This window comes from Gastrolobium bilobum, unplaced genomic scaffold, assembly GCF_033153095.1.
Source record: "Gastrolobium bilobum isolate Gb01-03AN ecotype WA unplaced genomic scaffold, APGP_CSIRO_Gbil_v1 utg8480, whole genome shotgun sequence".
NCBI lineage: Eukaryota > Viridiplantae > Streptophyta > Magnoliopsida > Fabales > Fabaceae > Gastrolobium > Gastrolobium bilobum.
The window spans coordinates 406,443-426,235 of record NW_026899605.1 but is presented as its reverse complement, the minus strand read 5'-3'; the positions used below and the strand labels follow the sequence as shown (position 1 = coordinate 426,235).

Sequence of the window (19,793 nt, the reverse complement as noted above, 5' to 3'; positions counted from 1 at the left end):
TTTGAATATTTTAATCGAATAAGTTATTTTGTTCAATTTCAATCTCAGAATTATTTGTTGTATATTATATTATCTTTTATTTAATCCTAGCATCATAACTTATGTCAATATAAAACAAGTTGACCGATATATTTTTAAACATTAATTAAATTAGTGACTTTAATCAGTTAAAACATCAAACAGTCATATTTTTTATCTGATCCTTTTTATTATATTATTTATTTTAATCATGGTTAAAAATAATTTAATTAACTATCTAATTAAATCATGACTTAGTGTTCTCACCTTTTAATTTATGGTTCAAACTTTAAAAATATTAATTGACCTGAAAATGAAAATTTGAACAGAGTTGACCAGGGTGAGCCGTTACATGCCTTGAAATGTAAAACTAGTTTGAACTTTATGTGATTTTAAATGATACAAGTTGTCTCATTTTGTAAATATAAAGATGTATGAGTCTCACTAAAATAAATAAAAAACTAAATAAATGTGTGAATTTTATCTCATTATGTCTATGAAATAACATAACTTTTATTATTTAAAATGATACCCATTTTTTCTTTAAGAATTCGTAAGAAAATTTTAAACTAATAATTCACTATCTAGAATGAAATTTAGAATACTCAACTTCAACCAAACCTATAACAAAGTGGACCCGAGGAGCCATGCATGTAGGGGCAAACATGGGGTGAATTGGGAGCGAAGTTTGTGTGCTCCCGTAGCAATTTTTTTTTTTGATAGTACTAAAGTGAGAGAAAGAGAGAAAAGATTGATGAGGGAGGAGAGAGAAAAATAAGAGTTCAAGTGTTAATTTTTTAGTAAAAAGACTATAGTGGTCATGAACCATATTAAAAAATTCCTGAATTGAGCTATACTTCATCTAAATAGGTTCGTCTTATCCAAAATATTAAACTTTATCTGACCTATTAACCTATTATAAGTTATGTTATAGACTTGATCTGACTTACATTTAAAAATTTAAAGGTCTAGCATAAATTTATTAGTTTGTTTAAGTCTATCAAGTCTTTAATAATTATAAAAATTATAAAATAATTTGTTATTAATTAAAATTATATAAATAATTATTTTAGTTTAATTAAAATAAAATAATATGATATACATTATTCCATAACCTTGTAAGTCAAGCTTTGTAAAAAATGACTCGTATTATTTTTTGAACAATATTATTTTTAAAGCCTATGTATGTTCTATTTTATCAAATGTATTAAGTCTGACCTAACTTGCCTAAACTGTAAGCTCTTAATAGATGAGAAAAACTTCAATATATCGGAATCATTGAACTTGGTATTTTTCTTTATTAAAAAGAAATTTTAAAGATTTAAAGAAAAATATAAAAAAATAGATAAAAAGGAAAAAAATAATAATAAGAAGAAGCATCGAGTTCGGTTGGATGGATTGATTTTTTTTTTCTTAATAGATCCATTGACCCATTTACACCTCTGTACAACTAGTTTTATGAGTTATTATAAGATTTAATTTTAGAGTGACTTTGGTAGAGGATATATTTTATTTATCAAGAAAAAAAATTTGCCAGGAATATGGTGGGAAAAAGTTATTGCTGATTAAGATAAAAAAAAATGTTTGATAGACTAAAATTTATTGTCAGGTAAGATAAAAAAAGATTTACTTTATAGGGGGTGTTTGGTACAGGAGAAATTTTTATTTGTCTGAAAATCTCGATTTTTAAAAATATAATTTTTACATTTAGTTTACAATAATATCTGAAAATTTAAAATTTAAAAAATTTAGTTTCCTGAGAATCCGAAAAAAATTCGTGTACCAAACGACCCTAGATGACAATGTTTCGTAATGATACCACGTGCAAAAAATATTTCCCGTCAAAAAAATTTTGCCGCCCAACTTTTTACTTTACTCCTATCAAATATGAGTATATGACTAAATTATTTTCCTTGCCCCACTCTCCTCGACAAATTTTTTTTCTTACATACCAAAACACCCCTTTATTTTTGTTTTAAGCATCCAACGCTGATCTTCGATGGCGCCTGACCTGAGAACTCAAAAAACTCGATGGCATTTCCGATGTTTCATTTAAATTGAGGGCTAACTACCAAACCACAAAATGGAAATTAATTTCACCTTCTATTTTCTCTTCAATAAGCATTAAGCATTAAGCATTAAGCATTAAGCATAGTGTCATAGCGCGAATAAATCTTATCGCCCAAGCCTCGTGAACCGCTGGAACAATTTACGGAATCTTCATGCTCGTCTCGTGAAAACGTTCAATCCTAGCCGTTTGTATATCCATCACGTGTTCCCAAAATATTATAAGGGCTTGCTTATTGTAGACGAAGACGCAGGAGATCATAACCCGCACATAAGTTTCCAATCTAACGGACTGTACAAGCCCACGTGTCGAATCAAATGAATCTTCGTGTTTTGGAGCTATTTTCCATTTCGATTCGTTCAATTTTTTTGGTATTTTCATCTAAAACCCCTTACTCGGCAAACTAAAAGAAACCCTAGCTCTCGTGCGTCTCTCGCGGTTTTTGAAAAAACAAAAAATCTAAATTATCGGTGAATTAAATTTCTAAATTGAGTATTCGATTAGGGTTTCAAATCGCAGAGGTGATATTCAAACCCTAATCCATGATTCGTGGTCGTGATCGTCGTGATTTGGGCGAGGAATCGTTTATTTCGTGCTGTCTCGGTTGAGGTATGTTTCCGAATTTGTTATGATTTTGTGATTGATATGTTCGGTGTTGTTTAATGCGATTAGCCCAATGCATGGGGAAAATGGGTGTGATCTTAGTTTTTGGGTTGGTCGAGGAATTTTTTGTGATTTTTCATCTGGTTGGTGTTACAGATCTGAAAAAGGCGCACAGGTATGTATGATGGAATGTGAACATTGGAGAATTTCATTCTGTGCCGCGGATTGTTCATGGAAGATAGAGAAGAGAACTCCTATGGCACTGCAATTCCCAAAAAATCGAGATCTTTGGATCTGAAGAGTTTATATAAATCAAAAGTGACGCTAGAGACTCCAAAGAAGAACTTAAAGAGGAAAGTTAGTGGTCCAACGGATGGTGATGAGAAGAGGAACAAGAAAAAAAAGACCAGAAAGGAAGTGTCTCTAAGTAACTTGGAGAATGGTGATGGTGGCACCAAGAAAATTGTTGATGAAGAATATCATAAAGGGCCTGATCCTGGTGGGCAGGAATTGTGTGAACGGAAGGTGGAGGCGAGGCAGAGACTGAGTAGCAGTAGTGGGCCTAATAGAGTTTCACTAAGTCTTGATGATGATGTTGTTCATATTCCAAAGCGAAAGAGGGATTTTGTGGGTCGGAAGAAATTTGAAGTTGGTCAAGCACCAAATTTGGCCGGGCAGCCTAGTTGTAAAAGTGGCCATGGTGATCAGATGCCTAAGTTAATTTATGGCGATTTGGACAGGGAGATCGAGTCTTCAAAGATTAAGCAGAAGACAAATTTTAATGAATTTAAGGAAAGTAGGAGTAGTGATTCAAATTCATTTCAGCATTTCAAGGGTAATGAGGAGCGCTCCTCTCATTCTGTTGTAAATAATGGTGTTTCCACTTTAAAGAAGTCACGGAGGAAGGATAGGAAGCAAAAGGCATTGGCTCCGGATAGAATTAGAGTTGCTAAGGAGGATGGTCCTCTAATTGATGATAGTAAAGTATCTGATTATTTGCAGGAAGATGATGAGGAGAATCTTGAGGAGAATGCAGCAAGGATGCTGTCTTCACGGTTTGATCCGAACTGTACTGGGTTTTGTTCCAGTAGCAAGCCTTCTACACTTCCATCATCAAATGGTTTGTCCTTTTTGCTTTCTTCTAGTCGAAATATTGTTAGTCATGGGTCAAAGTCTCGGTTGGGTTCAGGATCGGCATCGGTCGATACTGCTGGTAGAGCCTTGAGGCCTAGGAAACAATTCAAAGAAAAGGGTAATTCCAGGAAGAGGCGCCATTTTTATGAAATATTGTTAGGTGATATGGATGAACATCAGGTACTGAATCAGAGAATTAAGGTCTTTTGGCCTTTGGACCAAAGTTGGTATCGTGGTCTTGTCGATGGCTATAACAAAGAAACAAAGCTTCACCATATCAAATATGACGATCGAGAAGAAGAATGGATTGATCTCCAAACTGAGAGGTTCAAACTGCTGTTGCTTCCTAGTGAAGTTCCCAGAAAAGGAGGGGTGAAAAGAGCAGTAAGGAAAAGTAGAAGTTCTGATCGGCATAAAGGGAGCATGTCCAGAAAAGAAAGGCAAAAAACAGATGTGATTACAGAGGATGATAGCTGTGGTGAAAGCTTTATGGACACACAGCCTATAATCTCTTGGTTGGCTCATTCTTCACATCGGTTTAAATCCTCTGCTTCTCATGGCATTAAGAAACATAAAACTTCTGATACACTTCCGAGTACAGCCTCATCATTTTCATCATTGTTATATGATGAACCTGTAAAAGAACAGGGATACCTAGCTGAGAGTTCCCTGAAGGATGGTAAAAGTAATTTGTCCAGGGATTCTGTATCACAAGATATATTAGGTGATAATTTTGGGAAGAGGTCCTCATTGCAAAGCATCAATTCCCATAAAGATGATAAACAGCCTATTGTCTATTTTAGAAAGCGGTTTCGCAGGCCGACTCCATTATCTCTTCATATCTCTGAAGATAAACATGTTAACATAAGTGCATTGTGTTCCATTTCCTCTGTTCCTGTGGTTGGTGGGGTTATGCAAGTGAAAGAACCAAATAATAGAAGTGTTGAGACTGAAGGGCCATTGCGCTTCACATACAATGCAGGAGTATCTACATTTTTCTTGGACATTGGGTCAGCAGCATTCAAATTTGACTTAAACTATCCAATACATTTGGTGCTGAATGACTCATTTAGATCAGAGAATTTGTGGTTGCTCAATGCTATTCTGCTACTTCAGTATGGTACAGTTATGACTATGTGGCCAAGAGTTCATTTGGAGATGCTTTTTGTTGATAATGTGGTTGGGCTGAGGTTCCTATTATTTGAAGGCTGCTTGAAGATGGCTGCAGCCTTTTTATTTTGGGTCCTTAGGGTATTTCATCAACCTGCTGACCAAGGGAAGTATATTGACTTGCAGTTGCCAGTTACATCTATCAGATTTAGGTTTGCAAGCGTTCATGTCATCAAGAAGCCTCTTGTGTTTGCATTTTACAACTTCTCCAGAGTGAAGAATTCAAAGTGGATGTACTTAGATTCGAAGCTTAAGAGACATTGTCTACTCAGTAAGCAGCTCTGTCTCTCTGAATGCACATATGAGAACGTCCAGGCACTTCAAAATGGATCAAGTGAGTGTCCTATTACTTCCATCAGTGGCAAGCCCTCAGTCAAGGTACTTTCTCCCTTTTTTTTTACGTTTCCTCATTGGTAATTCCATATCCTTTTCCTTATTTCAAGAATCCAATTGCTATATTTAAATATTGAATCCTGTCAAAGCTTCCAGTCACTGCAAGGTGATTTATCCTGTCTAATTGTCTGACTTTGCTTGAACAGGTCATGTGGAAGAGGACTAAGCCAGGGATTAATATTATGGGTGTTTCCAGAGAGTTCACTCAGGTTGATACTCATCAGTCTTCTGATGCTGTCAAGAGGAAGATTCCTCCATTTTCACTTTCTTTTGCTGCTGCACCTACATTTTTTCTCAGTTTGCATCTTAAGTTGCTGATGGAAAAGTCAGTAGCTCATATAAGCTTTTGTGATCATGCGCTAGTAGATGATCAGGAAGACTCTGGTCTGATGACCGATGATTGCTATAGCATTGATGATTGCTCTAACAGGATTGCAGAAATTAATATGAAGAAAGATATAATCACTTTTCCAAAGGATGCTGTGTGTGATGGATTGACTTGTGCCGAGTCAGATCCGTTAATTGGTCCGTCTAATTGCAGTGGTCGAATTCTCTCTCAAAATTACCAGAATATTGATCGTAGTGCTGATGGAAGTTCTGCTTCTCATGTTCCTGATAGGCTTGGTACTGTTCAGTTACCAGAGTGGCAATATCATCATTCTGACCTATGCTCTTTGCCTCCAAGTTCTTTGACCAATAAGGTTAAAGCTGATGATGGTTCCCATTCTTTTCTGTGTGATCTCAGCATCCAAATTCCTTCAGTTGATCAGTTTGAGAAACCTGTTGATGGCGATTTGGATGATACTCAACGCTCTTCTGATTTTTCTTGGAATATAAATGGAGGTGTCATTCCAAGCCCCAATCCAACAGCTCCCAGAAGTTCTTGGCATCGGAACCGAATTAGTTCTTCATCATTAGGATTCCAGTCGCATGGGTGGTCTGATGTGAAGGCTGATTCTCTTCACAATGGTTTTAGCAATGGACCTAAGAAGCCACGAACACAAGTATCTTATTCAGTTCCTTTAGCCGGGTATGATTTTAATTCAAGGCATAGAAGCCATTATCATAGAGGGTTGCCTCACAAGCGAATTAGAAAGGCTAACGAGAAGAAGTCATTGGATGTTGCTAGGGGTCCTCAAAAGAATTTGGAGTCCTTATCTTGTGATGCAAACGTGTTGATTACCCTTGGTGATAAAGGGTGGAGAGAATCTGGTGCACAAGTTGTACTAGAGCTGTTTGACCATAATGAGTGGAAACTTTCTGTAAAACTTGCTGGAATTACAAGGTATTCATACAAAGCACATCAGTTTCTGCAGACCGGATCAACAAATCGTTACACACATGCTATGATGTGGAAAGGAGGGAAGGATTGGATCTTAGAGTTTCCTGATAGGAGCCAGTGGGCTCTTTTCAAGGAGATGCATGAGGAATGCTACAACCAGAACATCCGTGCCGCTTCAGTTAAAAATATACCTATACCTGGTGTTGTCTTGATAGAAGAAAATGATGAGAATGAATCTGAAGTTACTTTTGTTCGGAGCTCTAAATATTTCCGACAAGTTGAAACAGATGTAGAGATGGCTCTGAATCCATTGCATGTCCTGTATGACATGGATAGTGAGGATGAGCAGTGGATTATGACTATTCAAAATTCTGAAAAAGACAGCATTGGCTTGGATGGGATCTCGGATGAGATGTTTGAGAAGGCAATGGACTTGTTTGAGAAGGCTGCATATGCCCAGCAGTGTGATCAGTTTACACCTACTGAGATAGAGGAACTCATGGTTGATGTTGTGCCCTTCAGTGTAGCCAATATCATTTATCAACATTGGCAGCAGAAAAGGCAGAAGGAGAGAATGTCTTTAATACGCCATTTTCAGGTACTGTCTAAATTACTCATCTTATTCATGATGATATTGTCATTCAAGTTTAGGAATATGACTCTTGGTTCTGGCTAATGACTTCATATAAAATGATAAGAGTAGCTTTCTACAGATAATTGGGAAGGGGGTTAAAGCAGGGAGAGGGAAGAGAGGTTAATATTGTGGCAGTGGATTGAGATTTACTTGTTACACCTAACAATCAGCAAGCTTTGGAGCCCTGACAAATATAATGCCAAGTGTTTGAGTAATTAGAAAGTCGTGCCTGTTATTTCTTGGTCTACTAAAGATGATGGATGTGATTGGTTTTTATGTTTTGGATGACTTAGGTGAAAACCATGCATGCCTCGTCTACATTTCTGCTTACTGATTGAGATGTATTCAATTCATGAAAGTAGCTCTGTTTTTTATTCTGGCAAAGCATTTCCAATTTAGTACTATTACTAGATTTTATGGTTCCAATTAGTAATATTGTCAATTTGTTTAGAGATCCTGTTTGAATAGAACAATTGTGGGTGTGATTTTGCAATTCATTGGCTCAAAGTGTGGTGACGTTGTGTGATTTACCTTCTGTTTCTTCCCAAGATTGTCTGTTTTCTTTTAGGCGCATGATATTTAGGATTGGTTATTAATTGATTGAAATTTTACCTCTATATTTTTATGCTCTGTTCAGCCACCTCTATGGGAAAGATATCAGCAAGAAGTGAGAGAGTGGGAAGTAGCCATGACCAAGAATAACATTCCCGTTTCTAATGGGTGCCTGCAAAAGGTTGCAACTTTGGAGAAGCCGCCCATGTTTGCTTTCTGTTTGAAACCTAGGGGTTTGGAAGTACTGAACAAGGGATCAAAACATCGATCACAAAAGAAAATTTCAGTCTCAGGGCATACAAATGGTATTCTATACGAACATGATGTTTTCCACCCTTTTGGTGAGTATATGGTTTAATAGTTGATTTATTACATGTTGAATGTCAAATTATGTAACTTTTCCTTACAGCAGATTGTTGTGAACTCAGGAAGAAGACTGAATGGTTTGGCATTTGGTGATGAGAAGTTTGCATACCCAGGACATAATTATGATTCTGTGGATGATTCCTCATTGCCTCAGACATCACCGAGGGTATTCTCACCACGGGATCCTGGCAGGATGGGATATTATTCTGTGAGCAACGACGGGTATGATAGAAATCATATCCCCAAATATCACCGAAGCAAGTCAAGTAAATTTGGCTCATATATGTTTCAAAATGATGTACGGATGACTTCCTATAGTCCGAGAGTTTCAGGGTCAGGGAAGAGAAATGGGGTTAGTAGGTGGAATATGGGCTATTATGACTTGGCAGGTCACAGGCAGTACCTGTTGGATGGCCCTCCGAGACATGGGATTGAACAATTGGATGGTTCTGACCTTGATGAGTTTAGATTGCGTGATGCCTCTGGTGCTGCCCAGCATGCACTTAACATAGCCAAATTAAAGAGAGAGAGGGCTCAGAGATTGCTTTATAGAGCAGATCTAGCAATTCACAAGGCTGTCGTTGCCCTCATGAATGCTGAAGCAATGAAAGCTTCTGAGGATTCAAATGGTGATGGGTAGGTAAGACATGAATATTTGACCCTGTGATAGCTTAATGGATCCTTTCAGTTTGTAACGAGCTGCTTAGCGGCACGCAAGTAGGCTCAGCAGTGATTTTGCTGGACATGGCTTCTGTTTTGACTTTGTCAAGGGCTGTGGTCTTCTGTCATTATCATCCAGATATTAAAAAGTCATGAGAGCTGAAATCAGTGAGACGGAGAGGAGATTTATCAGCTTCAAAGTGCAACTCTTTTGCACTGTTCACCAGCACCCTTTCCAGCTTGAGATCTGCTTAGTTCAGCGTTACTGTTGCACTGATCTGCGTGGTATGGGTCTATGGAATTTTGGCTTCCTATATTTGTACAGTCCCCCCCCCCCCCCCCCCCCCCCCCCCCCCTTCTTTTTTTTTTGCCCTTCTTCCTTCTTGCCCCCTTAACCTCAGTTTCAAATGTTAAATATGAAAATAGAAATCGGCCAAATAATACAACACCACCTTGAATGGATTTACAGTCCTTTTTGTGTCAGATTTACGCACGATTCGCGGCTGAGTGACCACTTAGGGGATCTTTGAACAAATTTACCTTGTTGGGATGTGGAAGGTATATATTTAAAAAATTATTATCCGTTTAATTTGTTAAAAATGGACAATACAATATTAAAAAATTATAATTTGTTTAATTGTTAAAATAGTGTAAATGTTAGAAAAAATATCAAAAGGTAGAACAAATTTTTTAAATTTGTTATTTATTATTAAAGAAATGTAAAATTATTATTTTGATTTTCTCGTAATAGTTTAAATTTTGGATTGAAATAAAATTTTATATTTATTAAGGAAAATATATTTTTCATGTCAGATAGATAATTTTGTTTTATCCAATAAACAAGAAAGTAAGTGAGATTTATTAAAGAGAAGAGAAAAAAAAAAGAATTTCAGTCACTTTTTGTGTGTATATAAAATAAATTTATCCCAGCACCATAAGAGACATATTTCTTATTTATTAAATTAGCACAAATCACTTTATCCCTTCGTTATTTCAATTTCATTACACAACATTTTTACAATAGAAGTTATATTATTCTTCTATCTACGGGTATTTTAAAATTTTCAATAATGTGTCATTAAATAGTAAACTATACAAAATTATCATTCGGTTTAAGGGAAAACTATTTATCGTTATAAGCTTATTTTCTTTCACCCTCTTATAACTATATATTATGGAAAATATATTATTAAAATTATTTTTTTTCTCTTCATAAATTTTTTAGACACTTGTCTGCTGACATGGAGAGAGAAAAAAAAAACTTTCATATTATAACCAATGTTATTAAACTCGGCCCGTTATTAACCCGATCGAGGTAATAGGTCACTTGTTCAACCGCATGACCCGGTAAGTATATGTAAATCTATAATTTATATTAAAAAAACTATAAATATACTTAATACCGGTAAAAAATGATACAGATTTCAAATGTTTTAATATAAAAAATAATAAATTACGTATCATTGTCCAACAAAAGATCAATCAAACATATAATACTTGTGTTACTGATGTTTCAGGTTTAGCGGACGACATCTCTAACTATAAATTAAATTAAAATTTCCTGCATATTGCATAAACAAGATAATATTAGTGTTGTAAGTACATAATCTATGTAAGTTAATAAGCTACAGATCACTTAAATATTTCAACAAAAAAAAACCATTTGTGTGTGAGTGAAAAAAGAAAGGCATCAATTGATGAGAACAAACCAGTTTTTTTTTTTTTTTTATAAACCGGGTCGGGTCACCGTTGAACCGACCGGGTTACTAGTTTTTACAAAAATCGGCCGGATCGCATCGAGTCTATAACATGGCTGGTCCAATATAAAAACTGGACCAGTTACATGATCAGTTCACTAGTTTCCCAGTCAACCCGGTCGGGTCGATTCGATTTTTATAACATTGATTATAACTATATACTCCGGGGCAGTGGCAGACCTATTGTTGCGCAAATGACCACAAGTGCAGACAAAAACTTTTTTTTTTCGGTGGATGAAAAAATAATTATTTACATTTACACTCGAACCCCACCCTTTTACATGAACATGCTCTCTTCTCCCATCCTCATCTGTCCTCTTTGAAAAAAATCCTTGCCTCCTTTGATCTCTCCTCTCTGATAACCCTAGCCTCCGAAGCTCTCAACTTCGACCGCCCAACGAAGCTCTTCCTTCTCCTCACATCATCGATTGGCGAAGCTCTTCCCCTTTTTCTCTGACTCTCCCATCGCCTTCTCCCTCGGTCGTCCCTTCAATTCGAAGGTGAGATTTCTCTCTCTCTCTCCATCTCTCCTAATTTTTTTTCTTTATTTAGTTTTAATTTATAAAATTAGGGCTTTCGAACCTCTTCTTCCTCTTCTCAGAACTCAGAAGGATTGGATGATTGGTGGCAAACTACAGAGGTGGACGCTAGTAGCTTGATATCAAGTATGCATTATGATTTGTCAGGAATACAATCTTATTTCAAACATCTAAAATCCACAAATACAGAACCCGAATCTCAAAGTGAACAAGTTTCAAATAGTATTTCAGTTCCAATTGTCCAAGAATCCTATCAACCTCAGAGACAAAATGTTTCAATTGTGGAAAATTTCTCGTGGTGAAATACCAACTGAAAAAGGTCTAAATCAAGAGACAATCTTAAAGCAACCTGGAGACAGTCATTGGGGTTACCATTTTTGTATAGTTACAAGTGTTATCTCATTATGTTTGTTAGAGATATATAAAATCATTAATGTAACCTCACATAATAGTTTAAACTTTTTAGTTGAATTGGTTTTTTACATGGTATCAGAGCCTCGGTGTCACTGGTTTGATCCTCACCGTCCCCTACTTTTTATTGTGAAATTTCTTAGCATAAGTATGTGTGCCTGTGCATTATCCACCCTTCATGCTGAATATGCTCTCATGTGAGGGGGCATGTTAGAGAAGTATAGAAACAATTGATGGGCCTTCACTTAACAACTTAAGCTTTTGGGTTGAGATGGTTCTTTACAATTTTTTCCAATAATTTCCTTGATGAAAATTATTGAAGACGAGCCTAAGAATGATGCTGCAAGAACTAATGCAGGTTGCATTTTGTATGCCATAGAGGATTTTGAGTTTGCATTCTTGTTGCATCTTATGCAACTTATCTTAGGGATTTCTTATGGATTGTCACAAGCATTATAAAGAAAAGATCAAAACCTTTTAAGTGCAATTGATTTAGTGAAGGTAGTGAAGTCTTGTTTACAAAAGGTAAGAGATAATGGTTTTGATGAATTGCTTTAAGAAATGAACATTTTGGCCAATAAATATGATAGACATTCCAAATATGGAGGATGTTTATTGTCCTAAATGGAGATCAAGACGGAGATTGGAATCATTCACATTCTTGCACTACTTTAAGGTGAAGTTATTTAATAGAGTGATAGATACTCAGGTTCAAGAGTTAGGCGATCAATTTGATAATGTCAATATCAAGTTGCCTAAGTGTTTGAGTTGTCTTGATCCTCGTGATTCATTTGCTACTTTTAACAGAGAAAATTTGATTGAGTTTGCTTGATTTTATCCTTTGGAGTTTAATGATCTTGCAGATATTCCTTTTCTTTCTTCAAGTCTCGGTAATTTTATTGCTGATGTAAGAGTTGACTTTTGTTAAGGATAAGTTGAACAATTGGATAAATGATGATTAGTTTAACGCATGCATGCTAACTTATGTTGAACGTGATATATTTGATAAGATTGATGATGAAGATATAATGCAATATTTTCAAGGAATGAAGAATCAAATAATATTTTTGTAATCGTTCTATTGTAATAGCTTAGTTGACTCTTGATTACTATTTTTTATGTTAAGTTGGGATTGGGTTAAAGTTCGGGCAAACGTTAAAACCACTGTCATTCCATAGGAGAAAAACTTCAATGTATCGAGACCACCGAACTTGGTGTTTCCTTCTACTAAAAAGTGATTTTTTTTTCCTTTTTACTTATGCTTTTACATATATATATATATATATATATATATATATATATATATATATGGATAAGATCAACTTACACCAGTGTAAGAATAATAAATCTTACACTAAATCTTAACTTTTGATTTTCGTGCATCTAACGGTTGAGATTTATTGAGAATTAAGAATACTAATAAATCTTAACCATTAGATGCAGAAAATCAATGATTAAGATTTGGTGTAAGACTTATTATTCTTACACCGGTGTAAGACGATCCTGCCCCATGTGTGTGTGTGTATATATATATATATTTGTTAAGTCTTAATTTTTTCTTCTTTTTTAATAGAAAGGGCCACCAAATTCAATATTTCGGTGCATTGAAATTTTTCTCGAGAAATACAAATAAACACATTATTTTCTCCGCGTATGGTCTACAACAAATCTCACACATAAGAAAAAATCACGAGATTGCTATTGAACTGATTTCCACATAATATGAAAGCCTGTGTGGAATTGGAACAGTGACCAAAATGTCACTGTTCATCAACTTTTTTACCTAAATGCCACGCGAACAATGTTATTTCTCAATCTGCCACGAGGGCAAGTTCGCTACCCGGTGTAGCGAACTCGGTTTGCTGACGTGTCACGTTTTTAGTGGACACTAAGTTCACTACACGGGGTAGCGAACTTCATATCTTTTTTTTATTTTTTTATTTTTACTTGGTACTTGTTAATCATTAGAAATGTGACACGTCAGCAAACCAAGTTCGCTACACGGGTAGCGAACTTGCCTCTGTGGCAGATTAGAAAATAACACTGTTCGCGTAGCATTTAAGTAAAAAAGTTGGTAAACAGCGACATTTTGGTCAGTGTCCCTGTGGAATTCAACTGTATTTATTGGAACTTTGAATATATAAACACTTTTTTTTTACATGAAAAGAAATTATATAATTCAAATGTTCTGTTTGCTTCGAACTAACTAGCAGGAAATGTTAACAAGCTGATCTACTTTGCTAAAATCATGGCAAAAAAAAAGTGCAGATTTGATTTCCGAATATAATTCTGTCGTAAGGAATTGTGTATGCCGTTATACAGATAAAACATTCTAAAATTATTTTACAAAATTATATTCTTAATTTCAATTTTACAATTAACATTTAATTGTTGTTAAAAGACATTTACATATATGCAATCATGACCAAACTCAACAACACATTATGAAGCGAAGGACCAAACTGTTACATGCAATCATGACCATCCATCCTGATCATTTGAGAAATGAGTCATGCTCCAACTTGGGTCATGGGAATCCACATTTCAGGACAGTATAGTGGAGTCAAGGAAGTGTTGTCTTAAAAACTAAAGGCACCCTCATATAATTTAGGTGGCTATGGTGAAGAGAATATGCCTTGGTTACGCCACTTTATACTTCAAGTGCTCCAAGGATTTTAACTATTTCCAACCTCTCGCCTCTTGGGTAAAAGAAAGAGGGAATACTCTTGAATTAAAAACCCATAATACTACCAAATGGTGATAGCTCAGTTGGCGCATGAGAGTTGAGCAGGTGAGGGTGAGGGTATGTGTTTGAACCTCCCCAGTACCACCTTTGGGAGGGATTTAAAGTCTTAATACTGGACCCGCCCCGAATCGAACTAATCGCGAAGCGATGAACCGATGGAATATTTCCAAAAAAAAAAAAAAACCCATATTACTTTTCTCAGATATGAATCTGGCACGAACTAACGATAGAGAGTAAAAGTTATGATTCCAAAATGATGTGAAAAAGAATTATCACGATAAAGATTTATATAATCCAAAACAACATTGCTTTAAAATCGAGATAACTTACTTCGCGTGACAAGAGATAAGTTATATATATGAGATATGTTATTTTTATATTGGTGTAAAAATAAAAATAAAATATTTATTTTTTAGTATTGATTTACTTGTATTTAATGACTCACATAATTAAAAATTTAGAGTCATTAAATATAACTGAGATCAACTGTCAAAATTAAAAATATAATTTGTACCGATATTAAATAATACTAACCTTTATATATGTATCCTTCTTTTAATATATTGTGTTCTATCCTCTTCATTTTTTTATCTTTGTAAAAAGAGCATGAATAGAACTCTAGGGAAATCTAGGTGAGTGGGAGACAAATTATCCGAATTTTTTAAAACGAGAACGAGCATGTTAAGTGGTTAATCTTTCATTCCGACCACATCTGTCAAAGCATATGATAATGTTTTAATCTTTATTCTTATTCTTCACCATCAACAGTTCACCGTCCTAGAGGGCATAATTTGGTGAAAGCAAAAAGGGTTATTCTTGGCCACTGATCCAATAATATCAAAATTATTTTTAATCATATTTGACTGTACATTATAATTTAGTAATAAAACAAATAATTGAAAAGGAGAAAGGAATTAACACTGTTTGTAATGGTAAAAGTTCTTTTTGCTAGGGAATTCCGAAAGTTGGAATGACGTCATGCCCATTATTTCTTCAATAAAAACTTATGGACTTGTCAAACCATAATCATTCAAGCATCAAATCTTCAAAATTTATTCGAATGGCTGATCTCATTAACTCGGAAAGGAAAGGTATATTTTCTTTTTCTTGAAATTGTTTGCTACCATTTAAGGAGTAATTTATCTAAATACATCAATCATTCACATAACTGAACAAAGACGCAATTAAGTTATATTTCCCTAAGTTAATACATCCAAACATTTTAGGAAATGTTTATGTAACCGAAGCAATTTCTTAAATTGATAGTAAGCACTACGTACACGTTACGCAGGTACATAGAACAAAAGCCAGCAACAACTGAAGTTCATACTAAACTATAGTCTTCAAACTTAACAAATACGGCACAAAAGTCTTAGAAGTTACAACCCTCATAAAAGCTCATTCAGGATCTAATACCAAAAGAATATGAAATTGACAAAAAATAACCACACAACTTTCTTACGATATCATTCTTATAGGTCATATTTGTATGTGCTAAGTTACTAAATCAGAAAAGAGTAGAGAATTTTTTATTGTTGTCCAGGACAACCATAGTCCTTCCATTTAAAATTTGACACTTGAATTAATTTTTTTTTCTCTTCTCTCTCCTCAATTTTTCTTCTCTTTCTCTCCCCTCAGTCTCACCCAACATTTTTTGGTCCGGGTGCGCACTAACTCCGCTCAAAGAGTAGATAAGCAATTAAAACGAATAATATTCCGTACATGTTCTCCTTACTTGGAAATTTCTTCAGTGCTCTCCTTTTTTTATTAAAAAGGAATTTTTATTTTATTTAATTCATAATTTTTTGTATAATTCTTTTAAATTCCAATTTTTTCCTCTATTAATATAGATGCACCTATATCCAATTTTCTCCCTTATTTGAACAAAAATTACTGTAGCCAAGTTGCGGGCTAGGCCTTGTCAAAACCATAATCATTCAACCATCAAATCTTTATATTTTATTCGACAAGCTGATCTCATTAAATTGCTTAAAATGGAAAGGCATTCTTTTTGTTGTTCTTTATTTGCTGTCATAAAAGCAATAATCTACCCACACATCATGAACATCGACACAAGTCACACAACTAAGTCAATATAACATATAAATAATCAATTGAACTCGAAAAAATAAAATATTTAGCGAAGATTCATCAATAATTTTATATTATATTTTTTTAATATATTCTCTTATATAAGAGATTTTTGTACTTAAAATTTAAGTATTGCATGGATTCATTTTTTTGAATTTTATTGTATGCTGACTTAATTTCAGTAAAAATTAAAAGACAATAATGAGCGAATCCATGATTATACTCTAATATTATGTAAAAAAATCAATTTAATTCAAAAACTTAAAATATTAAGTGAAAATGCATAATAGTTTATATTATATTACTCTGATACTCTTAACAGAGCCAAAGCGGTTTTTTAATTCGTATAATGTAGTTTTTTTAATAAACTAATGTAAATTGCGAAATGTTATAGATGTCATCCACAACATCACAGCAGATTTTTGTTTAAAATAAATTTTTGTAAAATATCATGAATTCCACGCATAATTTTATGACTGAGTTTTTTATATACTGATCTTAATTATCTCTTTGAAATAAGTCGGTCTTCTGGGACTCATAAACTTTAACTTTTTTGAGTCAGTTATAGGACTAAACCTGAATTTGGACTTATAGTCACATTTAAAGCTCTTTACCCTTCTCCAAAGATGTATTTAGTGGGCTTGAACTTAGTTTCTGATACGTACAAAATAAAAAAATATGAAAAAATGATTTTATTGAAGAAGTCTGACCTCAAATAGAATTACGGTTTTATTAAAAAAACCCAACCTCTTGCACAAGTGTTTTTTGAGATAAATTTTTTAATCTATCTTTTATTCATCACAATTGAAAGTTTAAATAGATAAAATTATTACACACATATATAACCATAAGATACCATGATCCTATAAGACTATAACTATCTTCCATTAAGGATCAAGGTAAACCACCTATAACGCTATAACTATCCCACACTCTACTTTCTGGACTAATTCAAATTACCACCTAAAAAGAAACAACAAATAACCAATTATAACAATAACAAGATGAAAACAAATATCAAATAATATAATTAATAATTAATAATCCATAACAGGTTTTTCCCCACTCTACTTAGCCTATATTGATAACTGAGTTACACCATTGGATTTGTAGAATTATTTTAATTCGTGCGTAATCTCACACATTATTCAAGTACTTTTTTTTTTTTATATAAATAATCTGGAGATATATCCACGTAACCTCTTTCAACCGTCTTGTTCTTGAAATTACTTTTTTTATTATACACTTAAAGCCTTGGCCACGACCCATGACTTAGACCAGTTCCTCTTTTTTTAATTTTATATATTATGATCAGGGTGGTAAACCATGACTTAGGTTAAAAAAATAAAATGAAATTACATACATAAATTCTACTTGTTTAAAGTTGTGACTACGAACCGCTATTCGTCTTAAAATTGTATTTGGTGTCTAAGATTTTGAATAAAAAAGTTTTTAAAAATTTCTGTTGCACAGTTATATGAGACCCATAATTTTTTACGATTTATATTATTCTAAACATAAATTTGAAGTTACACAAAGATAAAAAGGAAATGAAATTTGTCAAGGTTAAAAAAAGACCAGTCAAAGCAACTTCTTTTATATTTTTATTGATAGTGACACTACGTAAACGTTACCAAGTAGCCATGTACGCAGGCACAGGGAACACAAGCCAATTAATTATGTTCAACACACCTTACAAATACAGCACAGAAGTCCTAGAAGCCCCATTAAAGGTTCAATATTCAGTATCAAATACCACAAAGAAATTGACCCAAAAAAAGAAAAAAACAGATAGAGAAACTTGTGACACCATTCTTATAAGTCATACATATGCATACTGAGTTACTGACTACTACTATTTAAGCCAGAAAACACTAGATAAGCAATAGCATCGTGTACATATTCTCCTTTTTTCTTCAAGGTTGTTCGGGGCTTTGAAGCTTCCAAATTGTAGAAAGTGGCTTAATGTTTGTCCAATTCCTTAGCTTAAGAAGCACAAAAATAATCATTCCAAACAAAAAGCCAAGAGCAGCACTTGAACCCACAAGGGAAACTGCAGTACAAATAAGCATCACAAAGGAATCCTCTTTGGTATTCATGTCCCTACAAGCCATGGCAAGTTCTATCCCAGCAAACAAAAGCAGCACACCTAAGATTCCCACGGGAAACTGATTAAAAATATGAGCTAAAGAACTTCCTAACACAAACCCCAACACCAATTTTGCTGCACCAAGAAGTGCCACACACCCTCCACTCCTTCCCCCAAATTTGTACTGTCCTGCTAATCCACCAGCCCCATGGCAACATGGCATAACCCCAAACCACCCACCCACAAGGTTCATCAACCCCACAGTTACTGAAAGTGAAGTAACTGAAAAATCCTTAGCAGGAAACAGATCTGATGACAGCTTACAAACAGCTATCACAGAGTTCAAAACAGACAATGGTAGTTGAGGAATAGTACCTTTGATAAAACCTTCCTTCCATGCATGACTAGACATTTTCACTACCTCTATAGAAGAGGGTCCAAATTTTATTTCATGCACCACCTTAGGCCTTCTCACAAAGGCCAAAACCACACCCAACACAAAGACTATAAAAGCAGAAGGAAGAGAGAAAATAATCTTCCTCACTCTACTAGTACTAATCCTTTTTCTTTCTCCTAACTCAACCCTCTCTGGGTCACCCAAATCAGCAGCACTAGAACTATCTTCTTGATCCTGATCACCAGCACCATTCACAATGACAATAAAACAAACACATACAATGGCTAAAACCAACCCATCAAACCCAAACCAATGCCTATCCTCTAAAGATTTAGACTTTGGTAAATCTTGCACTTTCCTAACATATTTAACAGCAGTTAAAGCAAAAGACAAGCCTTGTGCTAACTGAATTCCCCTGACAACACATAAAGGAATGAGCTTGTACACAAGCTGCATCAACCCAGTAGCACCCAATACCAACAAAACAGCTCCGGTCAAGATGCCGGAGGCCATGATCTCCGGCACACCGAAGCCGGTGTCGGAGAGGGCCACGGCGGCGATGGATTTCATGGGCTGAACAGGCATGGGGACACCATAAATGGCACCAGTGACAATGTTATACATGCCAGTGAAAATCAATGTGGTGCCAAGGTTGAGGTTTTTGGATAGTGTGAGTGCAAGTACTATGGGTATGTATGTGCCTAGGTCCCCCATGGCTCCATTAAGTTCGGACCATTTTGAACGAAAAACCAAGTTGCTTTTCACTTTCTGTACGGTACTCAAACTTGTCGTTGAAGGGGGAACATTATTTTGGATAGCTTCGGTGGGGTTTGAGATTGAAATCGGAGGAGGGATCGGAGATGCCATGGAAGAGACAAGTTCT

General features: G+C 34.8%; 2 protein-coding genes across 3 annotated transcripts; one reads left to right on the top strand and one right to left on the bottom strand.

Annotated features, from left to right (window-relative positions):
- The first annotated feature begins 2,499 nt into the window (after nt 1-2,499).
- On the top strand, nt 2,500-9,326 carry LOC133291873 (uncharacterized). 2 transcript variants are annotated; one of them, XM_061490207.1, is made up of 5 exons: nt 2,500-2,695; nt 2,846-5,371; nt 5,533-7,266; nt 7,940-8,195; nt 8,283-9,326. In XM_061490207.1, the coding sequence occupies exons 2-5, from the start codon at nt 2,921-2,923 to the stop codon at nt 8,858-8,860; spliced, it is 5,019 nt and encodes a 1,672-aa protein (XP_061346191.1). In that variant the 5' UTR covers nt 2,500-2,695; nt 2,846-2,920; the 3' UTR covers nt 8,861-9,326. The 2 variants fall into 2 exon arrangements, with proteins under 2 accessions (XP_061346191.1, XP_061346192.1); XM_061490208.1 differs by having other exon boundaries at nt 8,287-8,429.
- Nucleotides 9,327-18,089: 8,763 nt separating this feature from the next.
- On the bottom strand, nt 18,090-19,790 carry LOC133291910 (molybdate transporter 1-like). Its single transcript, XM_061490266.1, has one exon. The coding sequence runs from the start codon at nt 19,775-19,777 to the stop codon at nt 18,341-18,343; it is 1,437 nt and encodes a 478-aa protein (XP_061346250.1). The 5' UTR covers nt 19,778-19,790; the 3' UTR covers nt 18,090-18,340.
- Between the last annotated feature and the right edge of the window lie 3 nt (nt 19,791-19,793).

Excerpts from the sequence above, each read along its gene's own strand:
- LOC133291910 (XM_061490266.1), bottom strand. The coding sequence starts at position 19,777 with ATGGCATCTCCGATCCCTCCTCCGATTTCAATCTCAAACCCCACCGAA.
- LOC133291873 (XM_061490207.1), top strand. The coding sequence starts at position 2,921 with ATGGAAGATAGAGAAGAGAACTCCTATGGCACTGCAATTCCCAAAAAA. Across the intron at positions 5,372-5,532 it reads GTGGCAAGCCCTCAGTCAAG|GTCATGTGGAAGAGGACTAA; the intron begins GTACTTTCTCCC and ends TTGCTTGAACAG. Across the intron at positions 7,267-7,939 it reads CTTTAATACGCCATTTTCAG|CCACCTCTATGGGAAAGATA; the intron begins GTACTGTCTAAA and ends TGCTCTGTTCAG.